The 25,201-nt window shown below is 37.2% G+C and overlaps 1 protein-coding gene across 1 annotated transcript in view; it reads right to left on the minus strand.

Annotated features, from left to right (window-relative positions):
- Positions 1-25,201, minus strand: part of LRP1B (LDL receptor related protein 1B) — a gene marked incomplete at its 5' end in the record, with an annotated part of 5,941,474 nt that overhangs the window by 2,064,967 nt on the left and 3,851,306 nt on the right. The window contains one exon of the mRNA XM_044073672.1: positions 1,807-1,892. Coding sequence (XP_043929607.1) covers positions 1,807-1,892 — 86 coding nt within the window. The remainder of the gene's footprint in view (positions 1-1,806; positions 1,893-25,201) is intronic.

Consider the following 25,201-nt stretch of genomic DNA (forward strand, 5'->3'; position numbering starts at 1 on the left):
TGTGTGTGTGTGTGTGTGTGTGTGTGTGTGCTCATGCCTGTGTGTTTCTATGTATATGCATTTATCTGTCTGTCTCTGCCTCTCCCTGTATATCTATGTGTGTGTGTGTTAGTGTGTATGTGACTGTATATGTTTGTGTGTGTTTATATGTATATGTGTGTATCTGTCTGTCTCTGCTACTGCATATGTATCTGCATGTGTGTTTGTGTAAGTGTGTGTGTATGGCCATGTGTTTCCATGTATATGCGGATATCTGTTTCTGCCTCTGTATATGGATCCGTGTGTGTGTGAGTGTGTGTGTGTGTGTGTGTGTGTGTGTGTGTGTGTGTGTGTGTGTGTGTGTGTGTGTGTGTGTGTGTGTGTGTGTGTGTGTGTGTGTGTGTGTGCATGTGTCTGTGTGTTTCTATGTATATGCGTGTATCTGTCTCTACCTCTGCATGTGCATCTGTGTGTTTGTGTGCATGTCACTGTGTGTGTGTGTGTGTGTGTGTGTGTGTGTGTGTGCATATGTGCATGTGTGTGTGTATACGTGTATGTGTTACTGTGTAGTTGACTGTGTGTTTGTGTGCATGTTACTGTGTATGTAGGCATTTGTGTGCTACTGTGTGTGTGCATTTATGTGTGTGCCTGTTAATGTGTATGTGACTGTGCGTATGTGCATGTGTGTGTGTGTGTGTGTGTGTGTGTGTGTGTGTGTGTGTGTGTGTGTGACTGTGTTTATGTCTCTGTGCTTGTTACTGTGTGCTCATTTGTATGTATGCGTTACTGTGTATGTGTGTGTGCATGACTGTGCATGTTACTGCCTATGCGATTGTGTGTCTGAGTTGACATTGAATACTTATTTTTTCAATATAAAACATTTCCTAGAAAAACAATGACTTGCACATGCTCTAATGTTAGGCAGAGAAGACATATAATATCAAAATAGAAAAAAACAAATATTAAAACATTTTAAAATTTTAAAGATACCTTTTGTCTAATTGCAGCAATGCCCTCCAGGATGGGTGTTATTGGAAAAATAACATTTGTGGCATGGACCTCACAATGCCCCTGAATGGGTGCTGTTTCTCTAATAACACCTATCCTGTCAGGCATTATTGCAAATTTGCTTGTTTGCTACTGGTGTTGCCTTAGGTATGCTTTCAGCTTTTCACTACTTTTTCACTCTGCATGCTAATGGTTAGATTATCGGATATAACAAACCCTGGTACTGTTCTGTATTTTTTGTTCATACAATTTCCTCCAGAGTGTGTAGCCCCTGTTGCAGCTCCCTCCTGCATTTTTAGTTCAGTATGCACTGTTCCGTATTTTTTCTTTACTGAATTTAGTTACCATAGATCATTTCTTCAATCCCGTCAGTTAAGCCTTTGTTTATTATTTCCAACCTTTCCTTTGCATCATCTGTTTGTTTCAGAACTCTGCGGTATCATCAAGCAATAAGAATTTCAGTCCTGATTTTAACAGTTTTACATAAAGACATTTGCAAATAAACTACATCAAACATAACATTATTATCTTCAGTAATGTTATGCCCAGAGGACCTCAAATCTTGAGGTAACATGCATACAGATTGATTACCTTTTTGGCTGTTAATTATATCACATAAAATGAAAATACAACAAGATATTAAAACACAAAAATAATCAAATAATGCTGATATGAATATATACTGCTATACACTATGAAAGAAAAGCAACTTAAAGAGAAATGTTAACATACAGACAAATTTGTATTCTTTGCTAGTGTACTTATGTATTATGCATGCTAACTGATCATAAATTTACATTTTTAACTGTTGCTCTATACCTGTTTCAGCAAAGTGTAGTTCAATCCATCAGTGCTAATCTTTCGTATTTCATGATGGTCTGCAAGAATTATGAAAGGCTCCTCATCTGTTAAACAGAATAATAAAGTTACATGTGAAAAATAATCAAGTATCTGACTTTTTTAATATCTAAGCAAAGACTAATATTGCAATCTTATTGCATTTTTCAAGACAAAGTTGTTTTCTGATGAAAAACAGGCATGGAATAATACAGGTTAGTTTAAATATTTCAAATGTGTTCTAACCATGCATCACTTAGTGGAACTTGTATAAAAAGCCTGATTGCAAAGTACAGTTGAGTTCTGGGTAACATATATCCTTCATGATGTTTTCTAGTTGGCACTCCATGGATGCATTGTAATTTTGTTTTTGGAAGATGACTTCAGATACTCATCCAGACCAGCTTTAATAACTGGGATATGTAGCGCAGGCAGAAAGCCTACAGAAATACAAAATGCATACAGATATCTCTTTAGTATTGCATCAAAATCCTCACTATACACAATGTATTGTGTTTTAACCTGATAACTATGCGGTAGTATATCACTGTGCTCTCGTTAGTTCACCTTTGAACTCATGTATGTCTCTTGTAAACCAGGCATAGTTCACCCCTCAGCAATATATATGAGACTGAGTAGAGGGAAAGGGCTTTAAGGTGTTCTACATAAGGCAAGTTTGTTATGCCTTGTATTCTTTTTGTAAGCAACCTCTGAGGTATGTTATTTATATCTCTACATCCCGTACCGAACTGTCTCTAGAAATCCATGTATCACAGTTCTTTATAAATAATCCCCCACCCACCATTTCAGTCTCTGGTACATGCATATACAGGACCTACAACCGCTGCCAGTGATGGCTTTAGCATTAATATGAATTACTCCTTATGAAGGCAAATGAGCCATCCATTAAAAGTGGGCCTTTGTGCCTACTTCAAAGGCCACTAACACAGTATATGTATACTAGATATAGCAACTACCTACTAGATTGTGCCGTCCTGCAGTATTAGAAAGTTCACTCAATCACCAACTTTCCACACAGTGCAGAGCATCTGGTCATTATATTCCACCCAGATAGTGCTGAAGCTCTGCCGCAAAGACCAACTCCCATTCATTTTCAAATTTTGTTTGTACAATAGACTCTGGTCACTATATTCAACCAAGGTGCTGCTGAACGTCTGCCACATGGACGAAGTCCCAAACATTTCCACTGAGAATTTTGTCTTTGTGCAATGTAAGAAAATGTAACTTGATAAACCTTGCTGTGTATTAACTTCATCTATTCAAATACATGCCTACTGTGCTGGAAATTAGTTTTTTTACCCCCCTCCCCCAACAGAGCTGTCCTTGCACTGTAAGGCTACTTACTAATTTGGCCACTGGCCTTTCTTTTGATCACTAGATTTCACTGTGCATGCTAGTTATTTCGTCTTCCTGGCTAAGAGGTTTTTGCATTCAAGAAATGAAAGAAAACCTGTTCTACTTGGTACCTCTCTGCTATTTGCTTTGTATTAGTTATAAACTGATTACTCCCAATTATAATCTGACCTGAGGGTACTGTCCCTCTTACTCTACTATTACAACACACACATTGCACTTGTGACTGATTCCATAACCCTCCAGACAACTTTACTACTATTATACACACTCATTTTTTTTTTTTTTGTTACTTAATTCCAACTTCCATTTAGTTTTTAGTGCCGTTTCCAACTACTTTCTCCCTCCCATACTGCTTTGCTCCATACACATTCATAGTCATAACTTTCCCTAACAGCACCAAACTATTCTATATTTTATCTACTACTTTTTCCAATAAAATCCTTACTTTTTCCTATTTTACATACATTCTCAAATTGTAGCCTTTTAAACCCCACTATTCTGTAAATTCTAGCGAGGATACCAGGACAACCTAACTTTCTTCCTTCATAAAAAATACTTCTTTCCTTCCTACCCTCTGTCAGCTTTCAGAATCCACCACCACTAAATATCACTCTACTGTGCAACTTCTTTTTCCTTCTTTATCCCTACTTCCCCACTGTCTGCCAGCTATACCAAACAGGCCCCTTTACTTAATCTTGTTACTCCTCAGCTTATTCTCTGTTCTTCTCCTACCACTGCACAGTCTGTCATCTTACCATGATTCTATAATAGCTCTCAACACTTATCTCCAACTCTGTCGCAACCACCTATTCCTACATCCTCCCTTCACTGTCCAGACATCGCATTAATGCTATTTAATGACACCCCTTACCTTTACTCCAAATATAGCCTGATTAACTCCATTTCAACTCAAAGCAAAACAAAATTAGGTGGAAAAATGCTCTCAAAAAAAAAAAAAAAAACTAGTATCAATAATTCCCAAGTATACTAAAATCCTTCTAGGAGGAGACATTTGCCCTAATCCTGGTCCCACCTATTACAATGAATATCAACACAATTTTATACATTACTCTAGCCCACCAACGATCAACCTCCAACCCCAGTAATTTAACTTTTCTGTCATAAATGTTAGAGGCATAAGAAATCAAATTGCCAGCTACATGCCTAGATTACCTAACATAAACCTAATATTCTCGCTGTAACTGAAACTTGGCTTAAACCCAGCATAAATGACACTGAAATTATACCTCCCGGCTGTAAAATCAAATATTAATAATTGTATATAGAGGAAAGGTGGTGATATTTCTTTAATATTTCCCAACAACTACCTCATTTTCCTTTATGAAAAACCAAAAATAAAATTCAATAAAGCAGCGCTTCTTATAGCTTTCATGAAATTAAACAATTACAAAAAAAAATATGCATTACTGTTCTTTACATCCCTTGTGGTGACAACACAGCTATACTGGAAGATATCCTACACTGGATATCCATAACAATTCCACAAGAAATAACACTACTAGATGATGTGAATGTCAGTTGGTTGGACATAAACTCTAACGCCCCTACATCAAGCATGAACTTATTTGGTTTCACACAAGTAATTAATAGCCCCACACATTATAGTGAGGCATCAAATTCCCTATTATACTGGATTCTAATATCAAACCCTAGCAAATACACCTTGCACCTCCTAGAAAGAAGAGACTAAAAACAAATAATGCAATTTGAATATCTAAAAAGAGTAGAAAGTGAATGCAGGATACAGAAAGCATGGGAAGAATGCCAAAATATAAAACACCACAATATTTTGAAAACTTCAGAATGCCTCACAACCATACTGCAAAAATCAAATTAACGAAGACAAAAAACTATACTATAATAACTTTCAGAATAATAGTAAACACAAACCTGAAATTTCTGGACAGCCATTAAAGAAATATTGCATCCTGGCCATAAATTCAGTCTTAGACCCGCCCCTAATAATTAATCACTCGAAATTGTAATACAATTACATTTTTTATTTTATAGATAGTAAAGCATCTTTAACCAAGGTTTCCCAAAATCTGATCCTAACTCAACAGCCACGTATCTCCACATCCACCTTCACCCTCAAGCCTGTGCCATGTCCTATATAAAACTACTTTTAAACCAATTCAGACCAGGCTCTACTTCAGCTGATGACCTTCCAAGTGAATACATTAATAAAGTAGTCAATAGCATTGCCTACTCTGTCTCAATCCTTATAAACAGGCCAATCTAGGAATCCCATGTTCCCTCTCTCTGGAAAAAGCCACACATTATTCCATTGTACAAAGCAAGAAATTCAACAGACATTACTATATACTATACAAAACTATATTTTAGACCTTCAGTAATTTTATCACCCCTCTCCAAAATATTTGAAAACTGTATTCAAAAACAATGGCTAAACTATCTCCTACATGAAGAACTCCTGTCCCCCATAAACATGGCTTCTCTCCTTCCCATAGTATAACACTGCACTTCTAACCTATACAGATACTGTTACCAAAGCTAGAGACAACAGCAAACTAGTATTCTCTTTATTTCTAGACTTGTCTAAAGCCTTGGACACAGTTTGTTACAGCAAATGTCTACTTCAATTGTCCTAATTAGGTCTGTCTCAGCCCACTGTCCTATGTTTCGAAATCTACCTAATAGGTATTAGTCAGTAAAATTGCACTCCACCCATTCTCTATGCCACTTAGTCACCAGCCAGTGTACCACAAAGCTATATCCCTGGTTACATCTTTAACATTCTCGCCAACAAACTTCACCCATCCACATAATCAGCCACCTTAACACAGTATATAGATTACCCAATACTTATTTGCACATCTGACAATGGGGCACACCTCCAAAAATATCTCAAGAAGCTTCAACAGCAACTGAAACATGGCATTGCAACTCATAACTCATACTAACCCTAACAAAAGAAAAAAGAAGACTATTTGTTTACTCAAATTCCTCTTCCATAAAAAAAAAAAAAATAAAAATTGAAGTCCCCTCACTTGATAACACAACCATTGAAGTAATTTCTCATAGCAAATTATTAGGGATAATTGTGGATGATAAGCTTACATTTGACCTGCATATACAGAATTGCATAAGAACTCATCAAAAACTAGGGATTATAGGTTCACAGGTGAATATTAGGGTAACTGTCCTTGCCCTGAAGGGCCATTTTAAGCCAAGCCAATAACCTTAGGTCATAATTAAACCCTGTACCTTGTTTCAATGAGGTGAAGACCTTAATCATTATGCCAAACCCACCATGTTGTTTTTGTAATTTATATATATAAGTTCTACCATTTCTTTTTAATCATTACATGCTAAATATAAAAAAAAAACTGTTGTTAGAAAGCATAACTTAATTTCGGCTACATCAACATCGGATAAATATATACTGGTTTCATATGACTAAAAAATAGGAGCCATATTTAAATGATGCATTTAGGTTTTGCATTAACCAATACCATAATGCCAAATACATTTTCAAAAAGTAGAATAGAAAATTTTTCTGACTGAATTCAAATGCTCAAGAAACTTCCCAGTTTATAAAACCTGCAAAAATAAGACAGAGCTCACCACCCACTTTTTTTCTTTAATTAAAATGAGTAGAGACTGAAATGCATGTAGCACACCAAAAAATATATGGTCAGGATAGTCGATGGGGGGGATGAAATTAGCCTTTCACAAATCAAGACTAGCACGTAACAGTGTTCCAGAGATTTGCTTTCATCAGCTTCGTAATAGGAATGTTTCATTACAAGCATCTCTTGAAACTGTCAGCTTAGTCCAGAATATCATGCACAGGAAAATAGTTTAAAAGACAGCAAGCTATATATTATAGGATGCACTGAATGCATACAAAAATTACATATTGTTTATCATAGAAAGATATGGAAGGCATGTTCAAAACATTTCAGAGAATATCAGCTGTGAAGTTTGATTACCTTAAGTGTTGTGGTACTAAAAAGATGACAACCTATTTGTTATGACATAATATGAAAACCATTGCTGCCTTACAAACTCAACCAGATTAGAATCTATTTTTAGAATGAAATCTATATTTCTTACTCAAATATTGCAGGAGCTGATCCTTAGTGAATTTATATGCAATTGAAAACAATATTTACAAAAAAAAACGGATGTATTAATCATTGTGTTGTACTGAATTAACACACAGATTGGCTATTTATGTTATAATCACAAAGAAAGCAAACATATGACATAGTTATATGAACTTAAGCAATGTGGATGATAGTAATATACTGTAACTACTCCATGAATGTTGAGCAGGCTCTGCCACACAAAAATATGGGGGCTACTCTATGAGTCAGAAAAGTCAAGGGTTTAAGCTTGTGCCAGTAAGCAGATTAGACACTGCAGAAGATGGTGGTATGATATTAGGAATAAACAAATGTTATTGCTCCATCCATCCATGTGATGATGTGTGGCATTTTGTGTGTGTGTGTGTGTGTGTGTGTGTCTGTGGGGGGTTCTCTTGGGAACAGGCATTCTACTATGTGATTGTGATGTCCCCAATCTGGGCCAGTAATCAAGGAACCTGAATCCTCACCACTGACACTGGAGAGGGACATTCACTTGAATACAAATGGATACACTCAGTATTTTCAGATGCAGACCTCTCTGCATCAAGCAAAATTTCCCTTAAGAGAAAACAGGGAACACAGTCAGCCTGGGGTGTGGATTTCTCTATATTTGTCTCCCCCCAGATCCCCAGTAAGACTCCACACTGGCATAGCTGTAGGGTTAGGTCCTCAGCCAAGTGTGCAAGCCAAGTCCTCCAGCAATCTCTCTGTGAAACCAGTTCTTTGTGTCCCTGCTCCAAGTAGCTAACACACACACTCTTTGAGATTTAATTTGCAAATACACACACACACACACACACACACACACACACACACACACACACACACACACACACACACACACACACACACACACCTGGGAAAGGCTGGCACAGATTTATTAGCTATGCCACCTTCTGTCAAGACTATAAGGTATTTTCTCTGCCACCAGTCCAGTTAGTATAAGGCTCTTAAAAGGGTATCCAGTTATACTGAGTGAAATTAATATTAATTCAAATGGTGATGTTGACCAAACAGCAAGGCTTTCAGGAGTTGGCAGAGTTATCATCAAATAAATATGTGCAAAAACTCTCAAAACTCAGCCACAATGAGAAATTTAAATATATTTAATAATAAATAATAAAAGAACATGAACATACTAAATATCTATTTACAGTAAACAATAGAGTTTTAGCACAGGGAATATTACAAATAACACTGATGGAAAGTTTCACACAGTTAAAAGCAGTATTTAGTTAGTCTCACTATCTATTCCTGATTAACTAAAAGAATTACAGTTCCTACTTACTGAATAGAGCAAAGCAAGATGGGTGAGTGCTCTTTGTTGTCAGATCCAAGACAGAATACAGAATTTTGCTGAGACTTCAGTCTCCTCTAATATTAAAATATTATTTATTTACAGAATGGCATCACATACATTTGGTCATCTGACTCTGTTTCCCATGCTAACACCAACACTAGAAGCTACCAGGGTTTAGCACCTATGTGCTACAATACACACAGACAGAGCATGGCTCAGGGGCGATGCATCTGCTGGAAGTTAGAAAACCATAAAACCAATTAACCATTCTTACATGAGCTACAACCTATTCTCTAGTACATACATTATAGGATAACATCTTTATAGCTTAACCCATAAAGTAATTTAATTTCAGCTATATTTTAAAGTCAGGTGGATTAACCTCTTCCCTTCCAATACATGCTTTTACAATGTATACATTTAATTCCATTACAATAATGCATGTACATTTCTATTCATTCCAGCAGGGCACACTGTTGATGCATTTTAATATAAGCAAACCTCACAAATGCATTTTCAGCACAAGCATCTATACAAATCAGTTTGATATACAAATAACATATAATTATTTTTAAAAATTCAGCGATCTCTGCTGGCATAAGTTATACATCTGCTGCCCTACTTCTCCTGGCATGGCTGGTGGTAGCTCCTATTGTTACAGTGATTATCAGTTGTAAGTAAACTGTGAAAAATCTGTTTTCTAGGAGTTGGCTTGCCAGTTAGGAACTGTGATGTGCATGAGTGAAAGAGAATTTCAGAATTTATTCTGAAGAAGTCTAGAGATGAAAGCAGCAATAAACGTTTTTATGCATTAATTGTCAGTGACTTCCTTGCTATTGTTGTTAATTGTGATTTTTAGGTGCTGGCTTTAATTACTGCATTTGGATATTGTGGAGTTCTTGAAATGTTGGTTGACTAGATACTTACCCTGAGAAAAGTTTTCAGCAATGCAGCCATTTGTTAAAATCAGGTTTCGGACATCTCATCTCTGCAATTTCATTTTCAGGTAAGTGGTTTTTGTTAGTTTGAAGTAGACCCATATATATATATATATATATATATATATATATATATATATATATATATTTATATATAAAAAGATAGTTATATGTAGATGTATGTGGGTATGTCTATATGTGTATATATATATATATATATATATATATATATATATATATATATATATGTTGAACACTTTTGAATGTGTTACTCATAGTAATATTGCATACATTTTGCAAACATTTGGTAGAGGGAGAGGTGTTTTCTCGTGGTGTAGTTGTTATTTATCCAATAGGAAGTGTTGTATAAAAGCTGGACTAGCTACCTCTGGTGTTTTTTGTCCATTATTGTGTCCCATAAGGATTGCTAACTGGGTCTTTTTTTATGGTCATCATGACTACTTTGAGTGTGTTATAAATACATTTGAAATAATTGTTATGTGGATAATATTCCACTGAAAATAAATTGAAAGTATGCTTACCATTTTGCAAAATGATTTCATCAAGCTACAAATCTAGCTATGGAGCATTATTTTGATATGTAATACAGTAAAAAAAAATAAGCAGTGACAGAGTTTGCCAATGGAAAGCTGATTATGTAACCAGAATTTTCAGTGTGCACTTAGATTGACCAAATGTAACAGTTAAACAACTGATAGGCAGGTTTTATGCTCAGTTTCATCAAAGGCTTGCTAGCTTGCGTGGTACCTTTACAGACCTGGATGTTGCAATAAGAATAGTGCATGGGCTAAGAGTCATAAGTAATCACTTGGTGACAGAGCATGGCCTGTGCAGCATAGTGACACTATATTTCCAAGTAAATTACATGTGAATATCTAAATGTGAGCAAAGAGCTGCTAGATGAGCCCTGATGTGGAAATCAGGAAATACTAACCAGCTACAAGCCAACCAAACTGGAGCATGAAATGAAGAAAACTGTAGACCACGTGAGTAGCTGAAGGGTGGCTGCAGGTAGCATTAGTCAGTGTGTGGGGACGTGGACTGGCAGTAAATACTGTGCCGTAGTAGCTTTTAGCACAGGGAAAACTGTCATCCAGTCCCATGGACACATTTTACTATCATGAATGGGGAGAAATGGAGAAACAGAAATATAGGACAGTTGTAAGTAAGAAAGTATAGTAAGCAGAGGTGCACACAGAAGGGAAGCATAAATAAAAAGTAGGTAGGGGAAGGCACATCATGTTTTCTGGGTATAGATACATGATTTCATAAATATGTAAATAAATAAGATGATGGGAGGTGTAATAGGGAAACAGGAAGAGGAAATGGGAAGGGCAGGTAGTGATGACTCATAAACACAAAACATTGCAGGTAAATATGGGTTATTTTAAACATACTAGCAGGGGAAGACATGGTATGAACAAAGACAAAAAGGGAGTGTGCAAATGATGAAGATGGAGAGGAGTGGACAATACAGAAGGACTGTGTTATGTCTTGGAATAGGCTGGGCTATGTGCAACATGCTGGCTGCTGACCCGCTCACCAGCTTACCATGTTTACCATCAGGTGGCTGAGATTGGTCATTATGGTTGGGCTGGGGGCATGCCTTTTAGTTTTGGCCCATTATCAGGGGTCTACTGATCAAGAGTACATTCAATGTGGTCTTGGTGGAGCATGACTGCAGCTATCCAGTGCATCATTCCTCTGTCCACAGTTTCTTGAGCTTCCTGTCCTACTGAAAGCTAATCTGCAGCTGGTGAGTTAGGTAGACAGAGGTTGGAGCCCCACTCCCAACCCTCCCACATGTGGAGCAAGGAGATTAGTGGCTGCAATGGCTGTGGTTTCTAGCATCATAATGTCTTGCCACAGGCAGACACAAGGGGACACAAGTGAGGATTTTCTCCCAGTGTTACTGACTCCACATAGGTATTGGTGAGATACATAAGTCAATACAAAAGTAGACCTCTATAGTGCATGGCAGCAGATACTTTTAGATGTCCCCACAGCTGAACAACCATGTATTAAACTACAGCATGTAGCAATAGCATGACGTAGTCACACAATAGGCACAGCAATTAAATAGTCCTACAGCACTCCACCTGGCATGTTCTGCCATTGTGGCAGAGGAAGAAGGTTTTATTAGGAGTTGAGACATTGTAAGTTAGGAGAGAACATTAATTTATGAAAACCTTGGTTGGGGGAGATTCAAGGTTTTAAAAGGGTCATGACAGGAAATAAGGGAGGGCTTCACATTTGATTAACTGGAATTCAAGTCTATCTGTCCAACACAATAAAGGGACTTATGCTGTTAGGAAAAATGGTAAGGGAACACATATAAACAGCTGTATCACAGGAGACAAACTTAATAGTATGAGATGTCTGAAAACTGTCCAGGAAACAGTTTCTTATTGTATAGACAGACCATTTATGGGAAGAGGTGTAATGTGAGTGATGATCATTAGTGAGAGATGAGAATGATTATGCAAAAGTGAAGGAAATGGGAATAGAACACGGATCATTTAAGAAAGTAGAATAAGAGTTAGGAAATGGACAATAAGGAGCTTTATGATACAAACAAAAATGGTACTGGATTCATACATTCTTAGACAAAGGTATCAAGTCTGTTACCTCATATCAGTTACAGATTCATAAGTTCACAAGTAGTTACAAGACTATTGATCTGAAATGTTCTTCAGAAGCCTAGCATTGCATTCCTGTGGTAACTATTTGCCAATATATTTTATAACATGAATAGTAAAAGATGGGCTAAACAGGTATATGTTGGGGTGATTACATTTCTAAAGCAGAGTGCCATAACCCATTTTTATCTCCACAGTAAACAGTCAAGTTATTTTTGAAAGCAGTAGATATATTGTCCCTCCCCCCCGAAAGCTTGGAGAGTAAGTGTTGTTTTGTGGTGTGGTAGCTGAAGTGGGCTGTATTTGCCTCTCTCATTTTCACTATTAGTATAGATCATGTTTATTAAACTTACCCCTACAGATGGCCGACCTTGTGCACATTTTTTTAATGTGGATGTGCAGCTGCTTGGATGGTAGAGGTTACCCCCCACATAGCCTGAATGCTGCAGAGTGCATAGATAATGTATTCAGGCTATCCAGATAGCTCAAATTTTTAACCACTGAGTTTTCCTTGTTATATAGCTTTGCACTTTATCAAACTGTATTTGGTGTTTTTCTGCAAAAAGTACATAAATCTGCATCATATCTGAAAATTGTGTAAATCACTTTAGTCTACAGATGTACAGTTATTGTTGTAATGTGGCTAGACAATTTTATATGCATCAAACAAGCCATTCTTTTAACAGAAGTAACTAGGTTTTACACCTTGCCTTCCAACATTGTCAACAGATCTCATATTATAATGTTAGTGATTATTCATTTTTTGAAAACAAATAGAATTCCTTCTTCCGAAAGGTGAAACTTCTTCTTTTTGGCATTGATCATTATATTAAGTGTGAATTTCATCTGGTTTATCCTGTAGTACAGAAGCATATACTAGACATGCAGCTATATTACTTACCTTTTCATCACCAGCAGACATTGAAATTGAGAGCTCTGTTTTTCACTTTAACGATGGAGACAATAATTCCTCCAGAGAGTGAATACAGCACAGATGTCTGTAGAATGCAAATGATTGCTTTTGTGACATCACCAAGCCCCCACCCGGCCCCATCTCACTTACTGCATTCAGTCACTAAGTCAATTTTTTACACTTAAAAACATCTGTTTAAATTGTTAATTTGTTAAACATGGGAAAGAGGGAGGAAAAATAAATATAAAACAGATCACAAATACTGAGAACACAGGAGATTTTAACATTAGCAAGTGTACAGAGAAAAGACTTTGGGTCTGGGGAAATGGGATGTCAAAGAAACAGGAGGAAAGTATTAGAGGGCTTGACAAAGAGTGGTTGATGTGATGTTAGGAAGAAAGCATATCAGGAGAAGTGAGAGATTATTTTCACTTGAGATGGCACCTAGCATTCAAACCTGGTAACCAGGTTACTGGACAAGGAATGGAGGATGAAATCAGTGGAGAAGATAGTTCACAAGGGTGGTCAGGAATCTGATCTCACTAGTGATGGTTAGGATAAGAGAATGGACATAGAGATTTAGTGAGGATAAGGATTGCAAAGTGAAGAAAATAAATTATTAAGGGGGAAGCAGAAATAGGTGACATGAAAATGTCATAGGAAGAGAAACATTAAGACTTATAGTATTGTTCATTTACAATGTCCCCTGATAATTATTTCCACCTCAATTTCTCCTTACCAGTATGTAAAAATGTCCTATGTCTTTCTCCATCATATTTATTACTCTATCCAGCCTTGTTGCTTTCCTTTGAACTCTCTTGAGTACTCTAAAGACCCTTTCCTTCCACAGTCTACTGAAATAAATACAATAGTCCAGGTGTGGCCTTATGGTTCCTTATATAATTGGTCCCGTACCCTTTTACCCCTTTTTTGTATTCCCCATTGGATGTACGGGATCATCTTGGTTGCTTTGTTGGCTACATTCTCATCTCTTCCCTGGTATATTATAACTACCATTCATTCAATCTTCCATTAATTTATGTGAGTAGACATGCGATTATGTGCATACGGTTATCCCACTCTACAAAGGGGGAGCCACGACAGACCCCGGGAACTACCACCCCATTAGCCTGATGAGCCTGGTCTGCAAGGCCATGGAATGTATCATCATGGAACTCATAAACAAAGACATTGGTAATTTCCAAACTCTTGACCCCATCCAGTTTGGGTTTGTAAAAGGCAGATCATATCTCCTAAACCTGGTAGACTTCTTTGAAGCAGTCACCAAAGCCATAGATGAGAGTAAGGTGGTTCACATAGCCCATCTAGATCTCACCAAGACTTTCAATACCACCCCCCTCTCTGGAATTATAGATAAACTCACTAAACTAGGTATAAATCCCTATGTCACAAGATGGGTTGCCAACTGGCTCATTGACAGAACCCACATTGTGAAAGTAGCAGACGCCAAATCCAACTTCAGACCAGTGACAAGTGGAGTACCCCAGGGTTCAGTCCTGGGTCCTCTCCTCTTTGGTATCTACTTCTCTGAAGTACAGGCTAACACAGAAGGTCTTTGGCTAATGAACTTTGCAGATGACTGCAAACTGAGAGCCATAATCAAAACTCCTAATGATGTGGACATCCTAAAAAAGGGCCTCACTGAGACAGATGTCGGGTGTCAAAGCAATGGCCTGAAGCTCAATTCCAAAAAGTGCATTGTCATCCCCTTTGGTAAAAACTCTGTACCCATGAACTACCACATAGGTGGTAGTCTACTTAACACCAAAAGTGTGATAAGAGACTTTGGGACACAGGTGGACAGCAGTATCTCCTTTGATAATCACATCACCACAGTGGTCAGAAAATCCTTCTATGTGGCACACCTCATCACAAAAGGTTTCTCATCCAAAGAAAAGAGGTCATTGTTCCCCTCTACTTATCACTCATTAGACCCATTATAGAGTACAGTGCCTCTTTTGGTATGTACCTCACAAGACATCTACAACACCTGGAGAGGCCACAAAAATACCTCACAAAGAGGATGACTGACCTCAAACAGATGCCCTATGCAGACCGTCTCAAAAAATTCCAGCTTTACTCCATCACATATCGCCTACTCAGAGGTGATCTCTGCTTAACATGCAAAGCTTTGTCAAACCCAGAGTTGTTGGACATGCTCCACTTAAAGAAATCCCAAGCACTCTGAACTACACGCTGTAGGGACCTAAACCTTGTCACCACAATAAACAGAACATGCTGGAGGGATAGATTCCTGTCCCAGAGACTTCCCATACTTTGTAGCAGACTACCTATCTATGTCAAACAGAGCTCCTTATTAGCACTCTTCAAGAAAAACCTTGATGATTGGATGAGAAATTGAAAATTCACCCCAGGGATCACTTCTGTAGCTCTGCTCGACAGGGGCACAGGAAAATAATTTTCTTGGGTGGCAAAAGCCAGGGTACCTTTTTGGCTAGGCTTATATAGGCCCCAGGGCCAATAGCCTAGTACCTACCTAAGAACATATGAACCTTTATGTTAGCATGGATTTATGTCTTGATTTGTTTCTTTCTTTACTTATGTATGATCAGAAGCTGTGCCAGTTGACAACATGGTCTGAAATGTAATTAGTGTAAGATGATGGCAAAGAAAGAGATGCTAAACTGTTGGTAGGAAATATAGACACATTAGATTCACAAAATCAAAATAACTATTATAACTGAGTAACTAAAAAATCTTAATTAAATCTACAAAAGCAACTACAAAGGCACTATCATGTCTGAAGTGTAAAGCAAGTGTTTTGTAATGTAGTTTATCTCTCAAGAAAGCGCATGCTTTGTAAAGCTAATTACCTTACCAGTATTTCATCTCCAATAAAATATTCAGGCAAGGTCTCCCCACATAAGGAATTTATTAATTCCACATTAAGCTGATTAATAATAAGTAATAAAAATGATGGTATTCGCATCGCCACAGTAGTCAGGAAGTCCTTCGACGTGGCACACCTCATCATAAAAGGTTTCTTATCCAGGAAAAAAGAGGTCATTGTTCCCCTCTACTCATCACTCATTAGACCCATTATAGAGTACAACGCCCCTTTTGGAATGTACCTCACAAGACATCTGCAGCAGCTGGAAAGGCCACAGAAGTACCTCACAAAGAGGATTACTGGCCTCAAACAAATGCCCTACACTGACTGCCTCAAAAAACTCCAGCTTTACTCCATAGCATATCGCCTACTCCGAGGTGATATCTGCCTAACATATAAAGCTATGTCAAACCCAGAGCTGTTGGACATGCTACACCTAAAGAAATCCCAATCCCTCCGAGCTACATGCTCTAGGGACCTAAACCTTGTCACCACAATAAACAGGACATGCTGGAGGGATAGATTCCTGTCCCAGAGACTTCCTATATTCTGGAACAAGCTACCCATCTATGTCAATCAAAGTTCTTCATTAGCACTCTTCAAGAAAAATCTTGATGAGTGGATGGAAAATAGGAAATACACCCCGGGGATCACTTCTGTGTCTCTGCTGGACAGTGACACAGGAAAATAACTTTCTTGGGTGGCGTAAGCTATGGAACCTTGCTGGCTAGGCTTATGTAAGCCCTTGCGCCGATAGCCTAGTACCTACCTATGAGCCTATGAACCTATAAGCAACTTATAGTGTAGATGGACCTTATCTAGTGATTTTATTGGTGTTTTTTTGGTGTGGTCTGTTGGACTTGATTACACACTTTTTTCATCTCTTGTCTTACTTCCCCACTGGAAGCAGTGTTCAACTGTTAAACAGGATTACTTTAATTTTTTTAAATAATAAACTGAAGGTAGCTAAACAAATTTAATACCAGCAGACTATAACATGCCTGTCAACTGTTCTTGATTTCAGGGGCATTCCTGATTTTGTGTTACCTATCTATTGTAAAACCATGATATTTGGAAAAAGTTCATAGATAATACTCCATAAATGACAGCCATAACAGATGCACACTTCATTTCCTTTAGAAAAATGTAAGGTAACTCATGTCATTGTATGCTGTCAACACTCCAAGTCAGTAGTATAAAAAAATTAAAGTGCATCATTGAATTCTGGCCTTCGTCCGGATTATGTTAATCTATGTCCCTGATTTTAGAAGTAAGTATTTGACAGCTATGGAATCCAAAGCTAAGATATCAGATTTCTGCAGCTATTATTAATAGGTTTATTTTATAAGGAAGAAAAAAAAACAAAACAAAAAAAACAAAAACGAAATCTGCAAAGGTATCATTTTGTCAAAGTAGAAGCTGTGACAGACCGCTGAGATCTGAAGCTATATATACAGCTCACTAGTCATACTCTGATTGACATAGCCATGTATAGCTTAAACACAGACAGACTTGTATTAATTAACCTAAATTGAAAGAAAAGGCCAGACCTGAAGGTACTGTTAGCTTGGGAGACTTGATGTTCTATCAAATTTTTTAGGTTATTGCTCATGCTACTGACAATTACAGCTTGCTCCAAAAATTGTGTGATGGGCTCAAGTTTTCTCTCACAATTTTCCAGTTATTAATTATAATATTATTAATACTGGAGGCATCAATACTACTTTCCAAAAATTACATTCTTTAATTCATTAGAAGTATTTTTGGCTCCCTATTGAAATGTCAGCACTCATAATACCAAGTGCCAACAAGTCAGAAAGAAAGAAAGAAAGAAAGAATGAAAGACTGAAAACCAGGAGATCAAATGTTGAAAATCTCTCTTTTCTTTTAAACTTCTTTCTATTGGGGGAGCAAGCACCCCCACAACCCCTGAACTTATATATACCAACTCTGACATCTCCATACCTGGGAGAAAAGGATATATTCTGAGAAATGTGAAATAAAATAAAATAAAATAAAATAAATGGCATCTTGGAATTAGTATATGTACGTCCATTTTCCTGCTATTTAGGCTTCAGATTTTGGGGCTCACTCTAGTGGGTCCCCGGCATTTCAAATGGTTAGTATATTTTTCTGTCTTAATATAGCAATTTTAACATTTGCTTTGTTAATCAAAAAAGGGGTGGGGGTGAGGGATTTTTCCTTACTTTCCTTCCCTTTCTGTGTATTACAACTTCTTCACAAAATATGTCTACTGTGTTGTTACAACAGCCCATTTCAAGTAAAAGAAAAAGCAAATAAATTAATTTCACTATTTTTAGCAAGCATTTTATCCTCAGTTGTAAGCATTTTATTTTTTGCACACATTGTTAAACAAGAAAGCCTAGTGGACATAAATGTCCCTTTTCAGAAGCAACAAAAGACCATTGAATGTTCATGTGACTTTTCAGAGTCACAGAGTTGAAAACTGAAGTTGAAAGAATTCATCCCCTGTATTCTATGCTACCAGAAACAGCTCATAACAGATCAGAAACTTTTTTATATGGATATTGGGTCCCAGTTACTAACTTGCAAATAAGTGTTAGTAAAATCTGGTTTTCTGTAAATACAGAACGAGAAATCTCTTTAAGCTTTGTCAAATTTCATAGTACTGTCTACCCTCCAATTAACACACTGCAGATTTAGAATTAAATGCTGTGAAGTGTAGGGATGTCAGTATTTGTGTTTAATTTTGGTTATCTGCATATAACAAGAATAAGTCACTAGTAAATCAAGTACAAACATTAGCAATATATCCATTTGATAAATGATACATTTTTCCACTTTGCTATGACCAGGTTTGCAACTGACAGTGTAAATTAAACACAAATTACTAGTACCCTTATTTGCTGAAAGAGTCCATCCCCACATATGAAGTAATTTTTACTCAAGATGACATCCAATTGCTACAAAAGTTCATTGATAACTTGATTGAACATGTGAAAAAAATGTTGCATCGTGCAAGTTCATTATGGAGCATTGAATAAAGTGCAGTAATATCTGTGGTGATCACAAAAATTTATTAAAAAAATCCTCATGCAGCATAGCATTACATTTATTCAGTATTCTAAGAATGTGTCCAGCCCCTGATTTATGTGACAAGGTTAATTTTTTGTTTGTGAGTAGGGAGAGAAATTCAGCTTTTGACCTACTGGAAAACATAGTTGGTCTTAACAAGGATTATCTGCACATTTGTGAAGCTAGGGTATAACAAGGAATACTCCCAATTCTGGATTTTCTTAGTTAAAAAATGTGTCAGTACTGATGGGGATGCTGTACATAGTGCTGTACACAATTAACACACTCTACGAGATAGTCATCATTTGACTTCATCTTTGCTCTTCACTTTCTCAGAAAAATACCCACTATTTGCAGTATTCGGTACCATCACAGAATGTATTGTTACATCTGTGCTCTTAAAGATTTCATGTTGCCTTTTCATTCAAGAGTGTTTGGGTTGGATTCAAAATGCTCTTATGCCTAAGATAGCTGACTAGCTCATTGGCAATTTGTTTACAAGTACATAGCGATTTGTTTCATAAAAGCGTTTTATCCATACGATGCCACGTGCCGCTGTTCTTTATCATTAAGCTGGTTATGCACTATTTTTATTTTTATCCAGTGAAATTAATCTAATGTGCAAACACCTTCACCCATATCTAACGTTCAAAGAACCATGCATTTATCCAGAAATGGTCAAACTAGCAGCCACTACAGAAGTTAATACACATTTCTTACTAGAGGTGCCAGTATCTATGTTGCCTTGTTTTCTGATGTGATGCATTGATGATTAATCTTAAGCTATCTGGCATCTATTTTTTTTTTTTTTTGCTGGCAGTGGTGAGGATAAAACAGAGCTAGAAGAGAAATAATACATCTTTCAAATGCTAAAAGACAAGGGCTTGTGCAAAAAATAAATGAAAACAAAATAAAACAACAAATGTATGAAAACTACTGTATGACTTGTGTACATTTTAGAGAAAAGATCCATATGAGGATATATATCTTAGTAGAATTGCTGTTAGAAGCCCAAAATATACTTTTGGTAACTGGACGATGGAGTCAATAGTTCAAGGTTGCATGAGAAACATGAAACCCCTTACAGCACAGAAGAAAGAAATGAATAATTGTGCATTGAATTTGCATCAGTGGAGAAATAGTGAAGACACAGTAAATTAAATTTTATTACTTGAGAACCGGGTAAGTGGTCATCATTTCCTAATGGGTAGCATTGTTTATGTCTCTCAGTCTCTTTTTAGTAATAGTCTGAATAGCATGTGGGAACAAATTGATTTACAAGAAAGCCTCCCAATGCTTTTGATTACTGATTTTTTTTTTTACATCTAATTATATTTTAGACATATATCATCTTCTTGGAGTAGGCCTGCAGTTCTGCAAACCACAAAGCAAACTGTGAACAGCAATTTCTGCACTTTGAAATGAAAGCAGATTGATAGTCTTACATTCAGCTTCTTGTTGGTGGGCAATATCTACTCATTCTATTAAATATAGATAATATTCTGTACAACATGAGTGTTTCTGCCATAAACGACTTATAACACAGTGTTCTAGTTAATGTACTTTACTGGCTGTGTCTGTAGTTTCATATATTTACAGAGAAATGTGGAGAGGACAGTGCAAGTGTCTGCATATATCATTCCATACTGTGTATAGTATTAAGCTTGCCAGTGCTTCCTACTTACAGTAACTCTTGGGGAATATAAACGCTGCTTTAATATCAGTTTAAAAATTGTATAACAATAAAAATGGTTCTGAAATTTGTACACAAGGACACATGCTGATTCACAAGCAAATAAAAGTGCTGAAGGGTGACATTTGTAGATGTGTCCTTTCTTTTACTAAAATGTAATTTAATATAGATGAAAGAAATAGCATTCTTCATTCTTCACGATACATAAAAATACAGTGGACGATGCTATCCAACATCACAAAACAAAATTACGCATTTGGGAAATACCACGATCTGAAAACTGCACCATGTTCTTCATTTCATTTGATAATTAAATGATTGAGAAATGCACAGTAGAAGAAAGCATTACCGTGTGGGAACCAGTACATTTAGATAAATCTGTTTTGCTTCTAATTTCATTAGATAACTAAATGCAGAAGAAATGCCTGGAGTAAGGTAAGTACTTATCTGCATCATTTTGGTGAATTTAGCTATGAAAAAAATTCAACAAATATCATAAGCTGTTCATCAGCTGCATAAAAATGTCAGTGCCAATCTCAGAATTAGAAAAATTAATAAATTCAAATGCCAACATTGCAGATGTAATAAATTATTTTTACAGATAATATGTTCCTTGTTGGTAGCATTATAAAACACAATGTGATGAAAAGCTAATTTGGTAAGACAGAATAAAAATAATAACAATAATCACTTAGATAATCTGAAAGAAAGGGAACAGCAAAACAAATCAAGTAAAGTAAACATAATTTATATATCAAGACAATTAATGGTTATCTGCATATCTAGAGCCAGGAGCCACCAAATCATGCAAGCACTTAAGTCTTTACAGCACAGATACTAGTATGATTCCATCATACTCCATGTAGGTGTAAAGATCTGAGCATACATTCATGGATTATACATTATAGATCTCTCAGACTATGTGTCTCAGACTGATATGAACCAAGAACTGAGGAGAATATTACCATCACCAAGGATGATGCCACAATATGAGCAAAAGGTGGTTGATTTTAACAAATGGCTGTCTTTCCAGTGCCATTTTAAGGGGATCCAATATTTGTCATCTTGGGAGGGCATGGGTAACAGAACATGCTGCTTTGCCAAACATGGTCTGTACCTGTCTCTTCTAGGCTTTCAGATACTGGCTAATAGTTTATCCAACCCTGCAATGCCTTCTTTAGGCAAAATGAACCTTAAAAGCAAGGTAAAGTGTGAGAGATGTAAAGAAATCAGGTCAGGTTTAGGAAAGACGTTTTGTTTGCAAGCTCATTTGTCCATGAGCAAGTCATTTGTGAAAGGAGTCTGGACTGTTTTGGATCTACCTAGTCACCAAGAGAACATTCACTTCAGTGGATGTTACTTCTATAGCAGCAAGGATCTTCCAACTGAATAGAGTCTTAGGGCAAAATGGAGCCACCCACCAGTGACCCTCAGACTGGCAATCCTTGTTTATAACAAAAAAAATAATAATAATAAAAAGAGATAAGGGCTGTTGTTAAATTTAACCAGAGGAACTGGGTTGGCATAGCATTTGAGTTCTCGCCATTAAACTGAAAGTGCAAGGTTCAAAAGTTATGGATTGTTATATTAAAAAAAAAAGTGGATTTGTTTGTGTTCTTGGTCAGGGATTTGGTTAGACATCTGGACTATAGGGAGAAGGGAAGCAGTTTCAGTGTATTATACCAATTTTGAGTTAATTAAAGAGGTATTCTACTTAGCTGCTTGACATCAGCATATCTTCAAGTGCATCTTTCGGTGTTGGGTGGCACTGGTTTAGCCACTTTGGTTGTGGGTGATTTCTGGGGGATTATGTAGAGTTGGGATGTTTGTTACCATGTGTGAGTTTTGTTGGACTGCAGGGTCATCTCCACTTGGTTTTCCTTGTTGCCATGTACTGTATCTATATCAGATGTTTGGACTGGAATGGAGTTCCTACATGTGCATATCACCATAGACAAAATCCTATACCATATCCTAGCCATCTATAGGTCACCATCCATAACACAAGAAGCACACAATGCATAACTGGACCTTCCGAAGACACTTACCATTCAACCTAACATTCTATTCATAGTAGACTCTAATTTCCCTTCTATAGACTGGGAATCCTCCATGGCCTCAAATCTACAGGCACAGAGATTCTTGGACTTTGTAAATACAAACATAATTGCCCAAATAATGAACATGCCTACTAAAGGCTCCAAAATACTAGACCTTGTCCTCACAAATATGGGAGAATATTGCAACCCCGAAATGCCTCTTCCTCCCTTGTAAGGTGCAACCATAAAGCTCCCTCCTTTAAAATCAAAATTAACTCTGTAATGTCAGAAAAAAACAGTAATACTTAGGAAGTATTACAAGGCAAAAATACCTTTTACTAAGTGATGGTTTGTCAAAATTCAGTGCTCCTCCGAACCTCAATAGCACACCATCCTGCGCTGAGTTGTTCTCAGAAACTCTGTACAATGAATTCAATGGCTGCATAGAGGCTGCTGTCCTTATCAGAAGTAAGCACAGAACTAGCCTCAGAAACAAATAACCTGGTGTCATCACAAATTAAACAGGGAATACAACAAAAAGAAAACATGCATGGCAAAAAAACAAGAATGGTAATTCCCATAAAGATAAAACCTCTCACCAAATGATACAGGCAACTAAGAGAGCTGATCAGAGCAAATGAAACCAACTTTGAGGTTGAGGTAACCCCCCAGGTGAAAGATAACCATAAACCCTTCTTTAGTTATGTGAAAAACGTCAAGGCAGAATATAGCAATGTAGAGAACTGGTGGTTAAGTTGATACATTCACAGAGTCTGGTGATATAGTGAACCTTTAGCAGACAAATTCAGTTCCAACTTTACCTTCCTTTCACTCCCAGCCATCCTTCAAGAAATACTTTCAAGCATAACCCCTCCAACTATACATAGGGAGCATATACCCACTACTTTCACTAAAGCCAAGAACACAGCCTCAGTTGGCACCAATAATATCCCTGGATGCCTCTTAACAAATGTGACTTATCAGGATCTATGGATCCAGCCTTTAACTATAGTCTTAAAACAGGCTTTTTGCCATGATAATGGAGGACTGTGATGGTTGTCTCCTTTCATTATGGAGGATCTTCAACAGATCTCAGAAATTATATACTCATTAGTCGGACTAGTCTTATTTGCAAAGTCATGGAAAAAATTATTATGAAAATTATCAACAATGGCATAAGAGACCTACAGACACTGGATCCATTCTAGGTTGGCTTTATCAAAGGAAGGTCATGCTTACTGAACCTGGTGAACTTGAAAATGTGACCAAGGCAATGGATAAAGGGAAAACCAGGCATACTGCCTACCTAAATCTGGCTAAAGCAATTGATACAATATCCCACTTGGGCATTGTCAACAAACTTATGTAACTAGGCATAAAACCCTTTATAACAGACAGGATAGCTAGCTAGCTCACAGATAAGACCACAGCAATTAGAGTTAGTTAGGCCACCTACAGGCTGGTCACCAGTGGAGTCCCTCAGAGCTCTGTGCTAGTCCCATTCCTCTTTGACATCTAATTCTTGGAGGTCAAAGGCACCTGGCTGACCAAATTCTCAGTTGATTGCAAATTGGGAGCAGTCATTGAACTGCTCCCAAGATAACCAAATAACACAGCACACCAGGCAAAGGTGCAACACCGAACCGGATAACAAAAAAAGCACCCAAAATATGCATAAGAAGAACACCCTCCCAAGATAAGAAAACCCTTCGGGAAGGTCTACCACAGTCAAAAGGTTGGTGCCATAGCCATGGCTTAAAACTCAGTGACAAGAAATACATTATAGTACCTTTTGGGAATTTATCCAGACAGGGTAAATACATCTTCAATAAACTGTGCCTAAAAGTTGAATTGCTTGACAGAGATCAGAGAACTCATAGAGGTAGTAATCTAGCCTTTAAGCAACATGTGTTTGAGGTAGTAAGAAAATCCTTCTGTGTTTTTCAACCTGTTAGTATGGGCATGTCATATAGGTCCAGAGAGGTCATTGTACCACTGTACTCAGCCCTCAACAGGCCCATGACTGAGTATAATGCTCCTTTCAGTATGTACTTGATCAGCCACATGCAGCAACTAGAACATCCACACAGGTTCTTTACATAAAAGAATACAGGGAGTAAACACAATGTCCTATGCAGATTGCCTAGAAGCCCTGTCTTTTTGCTCAGTATCATACAGACCTCTGAGAATTGATCTTTGGCTGGAGTACAAGGCATCCCCGGACTTTGTTTTGATGAATCTTTTGCACATCTGCAAAACAAACAGCATTGGAACAACTAGGTCAAAAGGCCTACATTTTGCTTGCAACATAAATAGGATATGTTGTAGAGACAGATATATTTCTCAGAGAATTCCCATTATCTGGAGCAGTCTGTATATCCATGTGAAGCAG

The sequence above is a fragment of the Protopterus annectens genome, chromosome 6.part0 (genome assembly GCF_019279795.1).
Source record: "Protopterus annectens isolate FY-2018-M chromosome 6.part0, PAN1.0, whole genome shotgun sequence".
Classification (NCBI taxonomy): domain Eukaryota; kingdom Metazoa; phylum Chordata; order Ceratodontiformes; family Protopteridae; genus Protopterus; species Protopterus annectens.